Source organism: Alosa alosa, chromosome 21 (assembly GCF_017589495.1).
Source record: "Alosa alosa isolate M-15738 ecotype Scorff River chromosome 21, AALO_Geno_1.1, whole genome shotgun sequence".
In the NCBI taxonomy this organism is placed as follows: Eukaryota; Metazoa; Chordata; class Actinopteri; order Clupeiformes; family Clupeidae; genus Alosa; species Alosa alosa.
The window spans coordinates 30,124,702-30,137,201 of NC_063209.1; the positions used below are offsets into that span (position 1 = coordinate 30,124,702).

The window sequence follows — 12,500 nt, forward strand, 5'->3', positions numbered from 1 at the left end:
TTCAACCCTTTTGTGTCAAGGAGAGTGGCAACCCTAAGTCTTTCCTCATTTTTACCAAAACATTTTTGAGACATCCAGGTGTTGATTTGTTCTATACACTGACACATAGATTCAAGAGGACCAGAGTTGTTTGGTGATCGAGCTAGAAATAAATTTGTGTATCATCTGCATAGCTATGATATGAAATCAAATTATTTTGAATGATTTGTCCAAGTGGGAGCATATAGAGGTTGAATAATAGTGGCCCCAAGATGGACCCCTGGAGAACACCACAGGTCAAGGGCGTTGGTGTTGAGGTACAGTTTCGATGGCAACAAAAAGCTCCTTTCTTGTAGATATGATTTTAGCCAGCTGATAACTATGCCTGTAAATCCAACCCAGTGTTCTAGTCTGTGTAGTAAAATATTGTGATCAACAGTGTCAAATGCTGCACTAAAGGTCCAGTAGCACTAGGACTGATGTTTTACCTGAATCTGTGTTGGTATGTCATTGGAAACTTTAATGAGAGTTTCAGTGCTGTGATTTGCCGAAAACCAGACTGAAAGTAATCAAAATACCCATTTGATGTTAGGAAGGTGGTTAATTGATTAAAGACTACTTTTTCAATAATTTTGCCAATAAAAGGTAGATTGGATATGGGCCTGTAATTGTTTAGCATGGAGGCATCAGGTTATTCTTCTTGAGAAGTGGCTTTACAACAGCTGTTTTCAGTGACTTAGGAAAAGTGCCAGACAGCAGTGATACATTTACAATTTGAAGGACATCCGCCCGCTATGAGGTGAAAAACAGTTTTGAAGAAATTGGTAGGCAGAGTGTCTAAGACATATGTGGAAGAGCTGAGATTCTGTACCGTTTTTTTCAAGTGTTTAAGTAGTCTATCAAGCTGAACTCTGACATCAAGTCTAGTTTCCCTCTGTTTGTTGCTGGAAGTTCAGGTTGTTGAATTTGTAATTAAGCAGATATGTTGAGTCTGATTTTGTCAATTTTACCTTTAAAAAAAAGATGAAAACTCATTGCATTTATTAGTTGAGAGAAGTTCAGGGCTAATTGTGAGGGGGATTTGTTAACTTATCAACAGTTGAAAATAGAATCTGAGTGTTATTTGAACTTCTATTGATAATGTTAGAAAAGAAAGACTGTCTTGCTTTGCATATTTCAGAGTTATATAATGGAGCATCTCTTTATGGATTTCATAGTGGATCTGAAGTTTGTATTTACGCCATTTTCTTTCAGTCTTCCTACACTCTCTTTTAGAAGTTTAACTGCTGGATTTTGCCTCCATGGTGCTTTCTGTTTGTCCTTAACTTTCTTGAATTGTAATAGAGCAATGTCATCCATAATGTTTGCCATTTTTGCATTAAAGTGATAAAATAAGTCTTCAGAGTCTGACAGTTGACTTGACTTTAGTGAAAGTGCTTGCTCAAAGAGAGCACTTGTCTGATCATTTAAGATGATTGTGTGTGTGTGTGTGTGTGTGTGTGTGTGTGTGTGTGTGTGTGTGTGTGTGTGTGTGTGTGTGTGTGTGTGTGTGTGTGTGTGTGTGTGCATGTGTGTGTGTGTGTTCATTTGTGTGTGCGCATGTCTGCGTGTTCGTGTGTTTGTGTGTGTGTGTGTGTATATGTGTGTGTGTGTTTATGCGTGTGTGTGTGTGTGTTAGTGTGTGTCTGTGTTAATGTGTATGTGTGTGTGTGTTAATGTGTGTATGTGTGTGTGTGTTAATGTGTGTGTGTGTGTGCAGACTCTCCCTGCAGCGCTGCGTGCTCTAAAGGGTCGTGCAGCGCGCCAGTGTCTGATGGAGGAGCTGAGTGTCCACGTGCAGCAGAACAGAGCGCTGCTGGACCACACGCAGTTCGACCAGATCGTACGCCTCATCAACTGTGCCCTGCAGGTGCCCACACACACACACACACACATACACACACACACACACACACACACACACACACACACACACCACACACACACACACACACACACACACACACACTCACACAGACACACACACACACATACACACATACACACACACCAGACAGTGATAGAGGACGGAGGCGTGAAATGTTTTAACAATAACGAGGGTTTATTTTATAAACCACAACGAAAATGGACGATAACAAACACTAGACTAATGTATAAGCAGGTAGAAGTCAGTTCTCAGTAGTGTGGTGCAGGCGTGTGTTGGGTTTAGGAAATGTAGCGTATGCATGTTGCATGTTGCATCAAAGGAAATATAAAGTAAATAGAGCAGCGGTAGCCACAGAACAGCAGGACCGAGAACCACTTCATCAGTCCTAATTGGGGAGACACATGCAGACCATTACAGACAAGGCCTGGCGGCCGTCACACACACACACACACACACACACACACACACACACACACCCATCTCTCTGTCTGTCTCTCAGGATTGCTCCAGCTCAGAAGAGTTCACTGTTGCTGCTGGATTGTTGCCGCTAACAACAGCCTTCTACAGGGTAAGACACACACACACACACACTCTCTCACACACACACACACACACACTCACACACACACACACACACACACACACACAGACACAGACACACTGGGAACTTGCAGAGAGGAGTTAAAAACCATTTTGCTTAGTTTGTCTTCTCTGTGGTGAAGGACATGTTGACCTCATGATAATGATAATACGTGTGTGTGTGTGTGTGTGTGTGTGTGTGTGTGTGTGTGTGTGTGTGTGTGTTATAGAAACTGGCGGCGGGGGTGAACCAGTTTGCGTACACGTGTGTGCAGGAGCATGCGGTGTGGACCAGCCCGGCCTTCTGGGAGAGCAGCTTCTACAGCGCTGTGCAGGAGCAGATCAGAGCTCTGTACCTTACTGCCCCACAGGGCAAACCCAGCCTCACACACATGCAGGTACACACACACACACACACACACACACACACACACACACATACAGGTCCACATACACACACAATTGAAAAAATATAATGTCCGCAACACTGCTTTTGCATTTGCCTGAAGAAGACCCAGCAGGGTCGAAACGTTGCATTAAATAATTGGGAGTCAAAAGCAGTGTTGCGGACATTATATTTTTTCAATTGAGTATAGTTTTCTTTTGTCCTGCACCTGCCAGAAGGTGGGATGTGCACACTATAACTGTTTGCTGAACACACACACACACACACACACACACATACAGGTACAGGTACACACCAGGGATGGAAATTAAATATTTTTTCCACCTGCCACTGTGGCTGGTGGATTCCAAAATCTACCAGCCACTAGAGAAACGGCATGAAAATGTGATATCATTTTATTGACACTATAACTGTTTGCTGAACACATACACACACACACACACACACACACACACACACACACACACACACACATACAGGTACAGGTACACACCAGGGATGGAAATTAAATATTTTTCCACCTGCCACTGTGGCTGGTGGATTCCAAAATCTACCAGCCACTAGAGAAACGGCATGAAAATGTGATATCATTTATTGACACTATAACTGTTTGCTGAACACACATACACACACACACACACACACACACACACACATACAGGTACAGGTACACACCAGGGATGGAAATTAAATATTTTTTCCACCTGCCACTGTGGCTGGTGGATTCCAAAATCTACCAGCCACTAGAGAAACGGCATGAAAATGTGATATCATTTTATTGACACTATAACTGTTTGCTGAACACATACACACACACACACACACACACACACACATACAGGTACAGGTACAGGTACACACCAGGGATGGAAATTAAATATTTTTTCCACCTGCCACTGTGGCTGGTGGATTCCAAAATCTACCAGCCACTAGAGAAACGGCATGAAAATGTGATATGATTATAGTAGGCTAAAATATGCTGAATTTTGCCCTAAACCTACCAGCTGTCCTCCAAGCACAGTAGCAACAAAACTAAAGGCCAACAGAACCACATTCATTTGCTCTAGTGTCTTGTCATAAAAGTGTTGTGGCTCCTTTAAGACTCCATTGGTGTGAGTTCTGGAGCATCCTATAATAGACTCTCCAACTGGATCTAACTACATCATCTGATTTAAATATGTACAGGTATCAAGGCTATATTTAACATTTAGCAATTCTTTTCTATTTGGCCTGTTATGATGGTTCTAAATGAAGCAAAAACAAAATGTATGATCTTTACTAGATCGAGAAAGTGTGACCTTGATGCCTATAACATCTGTTCCCTAAATGGGACACAAATTGAGCAAGTTTCTCAATACAAATATCTAGACATTTGGCTAGATAACAAACTATCATTTAGAACACATGTGTTTGATCTCACAAAAAAGGTAAAACATTAAATTAGATGCACTTAGGTTAGGTCTTGCTTCTCTTTAGAAAGCAGAATGACCATTATTCAATCAACTATAATGTCAGTCCTAGACTATGGTGATATTGTGTATATGCATGCAGCCCCTACCACTCTGTAATCACTTGATGCAGTTTACCACAGTTCACTACGTTTTATAACTGGAGATGGGTTTAAAACTCATCACTGTAAACTATACCAAAATGTAGGATGGTCTTCCCTCTATGATAGGAGGGAAAGGCACTGCCTCCTTTTTGTTTATAAGGCATTACTGGGAAAGTTACCTTTTTACCTAACTTCTTCTGAACATAAAATCAATCTGCCACAATACACGCTCACAGGGTTTTATATCTCTTCAAACTCCTCAAATGAAATGTGAATTTGGTAAATTAGCTTTTACATTTTTTGCATCTAATAAATGGAACAAATTGCAAGAGTTATTGAAACTAGATAGGTTTGTGTCACTAGACCAATTCAAGGGTATGACTGATGATATGGCTGTTGCACAATGTTCTTGCTTTGACTAATATTTTAGACTTTTTATATCATTATTATTATTTATACATTCCCCTTCTTCTTTTCTTTCTATTTATTTATTATTATTATTATTATTATTATTATTATTATTATTTGATTTATTATTATTATTTTTATTTCTTTTATCATTATTATTATTAGTAGTAGTAGTAGTAGTAGTAGTAGTATTAATTGCCTTTTGTATCTTTTTATTGTTCTTGTTTTGTTATTTTGATTATTGTTGTTGTATGTTTTGTAACTCAGGGCATTGCTGTAAAAGAGCTTGATGCTCAGTCAATTTCTCCCTGAATAAAAAATGGTTGATGATGATGAAATCATGCACTGAACAATTTAAGCACAGCTCAGCTTTAAGAAACTTAATATGCATGCTTAGCATTTTGTGAAACTACTTTGACAAACTCTGGTTTTAATATTTAGTTATCTAGGTGATATTGTTAATTTTGTATTTGGCCTTATCATGTATTACAAAAGCCCAAAGTTGGAGACCTTGTAGACATTTGCTTCAATTTCAAAACCGGATTACTCTGGAACGGCTAATTGTATAAGGGAATGCTTTACACCTTTGTGTTCGCTAAGTTGTGCTGTTTATTCTGATATACGGTTTGTAATTTCTTTAATGAAAAGTTTGTGAGATATTCCACCATCTGTCTGCCTCATAGGTCTAAATAGCAGCGCGTCATAGGTTTCCGTGAAGGTGTCTCGGGCTGGATTAAAATAGCTATACGGGCCACTTCAAAAGAGAACTATTCGCGTGAGAATATTAGCCTGTAAAGAGACAACGCAGATCCACAGATCTATGTTTATGCAGTCATACTGAAATAAGCTAGCTAGCAGTGGCACATGAAAGCATAGCGACAGTTTCTCAATGGACAGCCTGGTGGCAAAAAGTGAAGTGCTGCCCCAGTACCTATAGCAACCTTTTTTGCCTGGAGAGCCACTTTGTATGTAAATAATACCAAATGTATTATTTTTTGAATCTCAGAAGAGCCACATAAAGACGGTTACAAGAAAAAGTTTGGATATTTAACGTACAGAGGATTTTTAAATAGCGTATAGGCTACATTTTCTACTAGTTTTAATGTGCAACTAACTTGAAATGTAAAGTGGAATGACAGAAGTATAGGCCTTAGGCTTCCCATGTAGGCTAAACACTACCCCCTATTTTTCCAGTGTCCTTTGGTATGCAAAGTATACTAACAACACAACACTCAATTTTCGTTGACATGTCATTGGCGAAATTGAACTAGGCCTACCAGAGATTAGATTTAGTGATGGCCTTGGAGTCTGGCTGGCTCATATTCAGTGAGGTGAAGTTTCATGCAAGAATTGAGGCTGTCACCATTTAAGAACAACTCAAGCAAAACTGTCATATCCATAAGCCAACTAAATACCATGGCATTGTGTTGGCGTTATGGATGTGATAGTTTTGCGCGGAATTGCCCTTAAACGTGAGCGCAGGTTTGTCTTTATATTTTTCATTTGTGAGAGATTTCTCACATGCAAGTGGAACCGAACAGGGTTAACACTAACTCGTAGCAGTGTGCGATATATATAACGGGCAGTTCATTTCGCGTTTTCAGAATCAGTCTTCAGATGGAAACGTTCCCATTTCAGCCCACTTGTGTTGGCAAGGCCGAAGCTGTGGTCGCTGACGTTTCCTTTTTGACATTTTCCTTATCTAGCCTACAGCAAGCGCACACATCAACAATAACAATTAAAGTGTTCTCGTTGACTGAAATGAAGGGGAAATCGGTGAGTTACACCCAAATACACCCGCCAGCGCACAAAACTACCCGCATTTGGCGGGGGGCGGGTGGCTAATATCCATCCCTGGTACACACACACACACACACACACACACACACACACACACACACACAGGTACACACATACACACACACACAGGTACACTCACACACACACGCACACAGGTACACTCACACACACACACAGGTACACTCACACACACACACACACACACACAGGTACACATACACACATACACACACACACAGGTACACACACACACACACACACACAGGTACACACACACACACAGGTACACAACACACACACACAGGTACACACACACACACACAGGTACACACACACACACACACACACACACCCCTGCTGACCGTGCTCCTGTCCCTCCAGGACTCTGAGGCCCCCCCTGAGGCTGAGCGATCGGCGATGGACCTGGGGGCAGAGCAGCTGCGTGTGTGGGCGGGGCTTGAGCGTGAGCGACAGCAGGAGCTGGTGGCGGGGGAGGAGTCTACGGTGTTCAGTCAGGCCATCCACTACGCCAGCCTGATGGTGTACCTGCTGCTGCCACTGGACAGCTCCAAGAACAAGCTGCTGCGGAGCTCACACACACACACACACACACACACACACAACGACTGGGAGAGCGGCAGCAACAGCATCCTCACCAACAGGTACCATGTGTGTGTGTGTGTGTGTGTGTGATCTTATGTGTGAGTGTATTTACATTCTGTATGTCTGTGTACAACTCTGACTCTGTGTGTGTGTGTGTGTGTGTGTGTGTGTGTGTGTGTGTGTAGTATTGCTGGGAGTGTGGCCGAGAGCTTTGACACGGAGAGTGGTTTTGAGGAGGCGGAGTCTGACGTGGCGAATGCGGCGTGCCGTTTCATCACTCGCTTCATTGATAAAGTCTGCACTGAGAGTGCCGTTACCCAGGAGCACATCAAGAGCCTGCACAGCATGATACCAGGTACACACACACACACACACACACACACACACATACACGCACACACACACTCTCTCTCTCTGTCTCACACACATACACACATACACGCACACACACACTCTCTCTCTCTGTCTCACACACACATACACACACACACACACACACACACACACACATACACACATACACGCACACACACACTAGGTATACTGTGATGTAGTCTAGTTAGCTGTAGTGGGTGTACTGTGATGTAGTAGTTAGCTGTAGTGGGTATACTGTGATGTAGTAGTTCTGTAGTGGGTATACTGTGTTAGTCTGTAGTGCAGTGAGTATACTGTGATGTAGTAGTTAGCTGTAGTGGGTATACTGTGTTGTATTCTAGTTAGCTGTAGTGGGTGTACTGTGATGTAGTAGTTAGCTGTAGTGGGTGTACTGTGATGTAGTAGTTAGCTGTAGTGGGTATACTGTGGTGTAGTCTAGTTAGCTGTAGTGAGTATACTGTGATGTAGTAGTTAGCTGTAGTGGGTATACTGTGGTGTAGTCTAGTTAGCTGTAGTGGGTGTACTGTGATGTAGTAGTTAGCTGTAGTGGGTGTACTGTGATGTAGTAGTTAGCTGTAGTGAGTATACTGTGATGTAGTAGTTAGCTGTAGTGGGTATACTGTGGTGTAGTAGTTAGCTGTAGTGGGTATACTGTGATGTAGTAGTTAGCTGTAGTGGGTATACTGTGATGTAGTAGTTAGCTGTAGTGGGTATACTGTGGTGTATACTGTGTATGGGTATACTGTGGTGTAAGCTAGTTAGCTGTAGTGGGTATACTGTGATGTAGTAGTTAGCTGTAGTGGGTATACTGTGATAGTAGTAGTTAGATGTAGTCTAGTTTAGCTGTAGTGGTATACTGTGATGTAGTAGTTAGCTGTAGTGGGTATACTGTGATGTATTCTAGTTAGCTGTAGTGGGTATACTGTGATGTAGTAGTTAGCTGTAGTGGGTATACAGTACAGTGATGTAGTAGTTAGCTGTAGTGGGTATACAGTGATGTAGTAGTTAGCTGTAGTGGGTATACTGTGATGTAGTAGTTAGCTGTGGATATACTGTGATGTAGTAGTTAGCTGTAGTGGATATACTGTGATGTAGTAGTTAGCTGTAGTGGGTATACAGTACAGTGATGTAGTAGTTAGCTGTAGTGGGTATACTGTGATTTTAGTTAGTGGGATATACTGTGATGTAGTAGTTAGCTGTAGTGATATACTGTGATGTAGTAGTTAGCCGTAGTGGATATACAGTACAGTGATGTAGTAGTTAGCTGGGTAGTGGGTATGATTTAGTAGTACAGTAGATATACGTAGTAGTTAGCCAGTGGGTATACAGTGATTTAGTAGTTAGCTGAGTTAGCTGTAGTGGGTATACTGTGATGTAGTAGTTAGCTGTGGCAGGCCTGTGATGTAGTTAGCTGTAGTGGGTATGCTGTGATGTAGTCTAGTTGGCTGTGGCGGGTATGCTGTGATGCAGTAGTTAGCTGTGAGTGGGTATACTGTGGTGTAGTCTAGTTGGCTGTAGCGGGTATACTGTGATGTGGTAGTTGGCTGTGGCGGGTATGCTGTGGTACAGTAGTTGGCTGTAGTGGGTATACTGTGATGTAGTCCTGGTGCTGTAGTGGTATACTGTGATGTAGTAGTTGGATTGGCTGTAGTGGGTATGCTGTGTTTGTATTCTAGTTAGCTGTAGTGGGTGTACTGTGATGTAGTAGTTAGCTGTGAGTGGGTGTATACTGTGAGGTGTGTAGTCCTAGTTAGCTGTAGCGGGTATGCTGTGATCTAGTCTAGTTGGCTGTGGTGGGTGTGCTGTGATGTAGTAGTTGGCTGTGGTGGGTGTGCTGTGATGTGGTAGTTGGCTGTAGTGGGTATGCTGTGGTGTGGTCTGGTTGGCTGTGGTGGTATGCTGTGATGTAGTAGTTGGCTGTAGTGGGTATGCTGTGGTGTAGTCTAGTTGGCTGTGGTGGGTGTGCTGTGATGTAGTAGTTGGCTGTAGTGGGTGTGCTGTGATGTGGTAGTTGGCTGTAGTGGGTATGCTGTGATGCAGTAGTTGGCTGTGGTGGGTATACTGTGGTGTAAGCTAGTTGGCTGTAGTGGGTATGCTGTGGTGTAAGCTAGTTGGCTGTAGTGGGTATACTGTGATGTAGTAGTTGGCTGTAGTGGGTATGCTGTGGTGTGGTCTGGTTGGCTGTGGCGGGTATGCTGTGATGGTAGTTGGCTGTAGTGGGTATGCTGTGATGTGGTCTAGTTAGCTGTGGTGGGTATACTGTGATGTAGTTAGCTGTAGTGGGTATACTGTGTTGTATTCTAGTTAGCTGTAGTGGGTGTGCTGTGATGTAGTAGTTGGCTGTAGTGGGTATGCTGTGGTGTGGTCTGGTTGGCTGTGGCGGGTATGCTGTGATGTGGTCTGGTTGGCTGTGGTGGGTATGCTGTGATGTAGTAGTTAGCTGCAGTGGGTATACTGTGATGTGGTCTGGTTGGCTGTGGTGGTGTGTGCTGTGATGTGGTAGTTGGCTGTAGTGGGTATGCTGTGGTGTAGTCTGGTTGGCTGTGGTGGTATGCTGGCGATGTAGTAGTTGGCTGTGGTGGGTATACTGTGGTGTGGTCTAGTTGGCTGTGGTGGGTGTGCTGTGATGTAGTAGTTAGCTGTAGCGGTATACTGTGATCTAGTCCTAGTTAGCTGTGGTGGGTGTACTGTGATGTAGTGGTTAGCTGTAGTGGGTATACTGTGATGTGGTCTGGTTGGCTGTGGTGGGTATGCTGTGGTGTAGTCTAGTTGGCTGTGGCGGGTATGCTGTGATGTAGTCTAGTTGGCTGTGGTAGGTATGCTGTGATGCAGTAGTTAGCTGTAGTGGTATACTGTGATGTAGTAGTTAGCTGTGGGTATACTGTGATCTAGTCTAGTTAGCTGTAGCAGGTATACTGTGATGTAGTCTGGTTAGCTGTAGCAGGTATACTGTGATGTAGTAGTTAGCTGTGTGGGTATACTGTGATGTAGTCTGGTTAGCTGTAGCAGGTATACTGTGATGCAGTAGTTGGCTGTGGTGGGTATACTGTGGTAGTCTAGTTAGCTGTGGTGGTGTACTGTGATGTAGTCCTAGTTAGCTGTAGTGGGTATGCTGTGATGTAGTAGTTAGCTGTAGTGGGTGTGCTGTGATGTAGTCTGGTTAGCTGTGGCGGGTATACTGTGATGTGGTCTGGTTGGCTGTGGTGGGTATGCTGTGATGTGGTCTGGTTAGCTGTGGCAGGAGTATGCTGTGATGTAGTAGTTGGCTGTGGTAGGTATGCTGTGATGTGGTCTGGTTGGCTGTGGCGGGTATGCTGTGATGCTGTGGTTAGCTGTAGTGGGTGTACTGTGATGTAGTCTGGTTAGCTGTAGCAGGTATACTGTGATCTAGTCTAGTTAGCTGTAGTGGGTATACTGTGGTGTAGTCTAGTTATGGTTTATAGCCTGTGGCTAAGGAACATGGAGTCACATCCAAATAAATCGCTATTTTCAAACCACTGACGAGGCTCCTCATATAAATAACACTACGTACACTTCCTCTCTGTACCACTGACGAGGCTCCTCATATAAATAACACTACGTACACTTCCTCTCTGTACCACTGACGAGGCTCCTCATATAAATAACACTACGTACACTTCCTCTCTGTACCACTGACGAGGCTCCTCATATAAATAACACTACGTACACTTCCTCTCTGTACCACTGACGAGGCTCCTCATATAAATAACACTACGTACACTTCCTCTCTGTACCACTGGCGAGGCTCCTCATATAAATAACACTCGTACACTTCCTCTCTGTACCACTAGCGAGGCTCCTCATGAAATAACCTCACATTACACTTCCTCTCTGTACCACTGGCGAAGGCTCCTCATATAAATAACCCTACATTACACTTCCTCTCTGTACCACACTAGCGAAATATATATAAATAACCTCGTGCCTTCCCTCTCTGTACCTCGGTGGTAGTGTGGATAGGGTATCTGCAGACCAAACAAAGTGTACAGAGAGGTCATAACAAGGAGTCAGAGGAGTCATCCACAGAGAGGAGTCAAGGAGTCATAACAGAGAGGTCATCACATCACAGAGAATCATCACATCACAGAGAGGTCACCAACAAGTCCATCACATAACAGAGCCATCACATCACAGAGAGGAGTCATCACAGAGAGGTCATCACATCACAGAGAGGTCATCACAGAGAGGTCATCACATCACAGAGGTCATCACATCACAGAGAGGTCATCACAGAGAGGTCATCACATCACAGAGAGGTCATCACATCACAGAGAGGTCATCACAGAGAGGTCATTACATCACAGAGAGGTCATCACATCACATCACAGAGAAGTCATCATGTGGGCGTATTCATCTCAATAGGCGTGTCCATCTCAGTGGGTGTGTCCATCTCGTTGGGTGTGTCCATCTCGTTGGGCATGTCCATCTCAGTGGGCGTGTTCGACTTCTTCCAGCGCGGTTCAGATCTGGCCGAATGTGCTGCATGCTTCAATTGTAAGACTCAGATACTGTATGTACAGTGCCAAGACAGGGCATGGGATGGGATAGGAGTTAAAATGCACTCCTGTGTCATCCTCTCAATCACACACACAGGCACACACACACACACACACATACACACACACACACACACACACACACACTCATTCAGGCGCTTGATGTCTGTGTGTTTGTCTCAGGTATTGTTGCCATGCAGATGGAGACTCTAGAGGTGGTGCACAGGGAGAGTCGCCGTCTGCCTCCCATTCAGAAAGTGAGTGCTTATATGTGTGTGCTGGTGTTGTCAATAATAGCGTGTGTGTGTGTGTCAGTAATGTCTGTTGTTATTATTGTGGTGGTGTGGTGTGTGT

At 43.5% G+C, this 12,500-nt stretch overlaps 1 protein-coding gene across 1 annotated transcript in view; it reads left to right on the forward strand.

Annotated features, from left to right (window-relative positions):
• sbf2 (SET binding factor 2) overlaps positions 1-12,500 on the forward strand; it is an 89,162-nt gene that overhangs the window by 54,304 nt on the left and 22,358 nt on the right. Inside the window, exons 14-19 of the mRNA XM_048230926.1 lie at positions 1,739-1,888; positions 2,406-2,474; positions 2,716-2,883; positions 7,033-7,313; positions 7,440-7,609; positions 12,330-12,403. Of these exons, the coding sequence (XP_048086883.1) occupies positions 1,739-1,888; positions 2,406-2,474; positions 2,716-2,883; positions 7,033-7,313; positions 7,440-7,609; positions 12,330-12,403 (912 nt within the window). The remainder of the gene's footprint in view (positions 1-1,738; positions 1,889-2,405; positions 2,475-2,715; positions 2,884-7,032; positions 7,314-7,439; positions 7,610-12,329; positions 12,404-12,500) is intronic.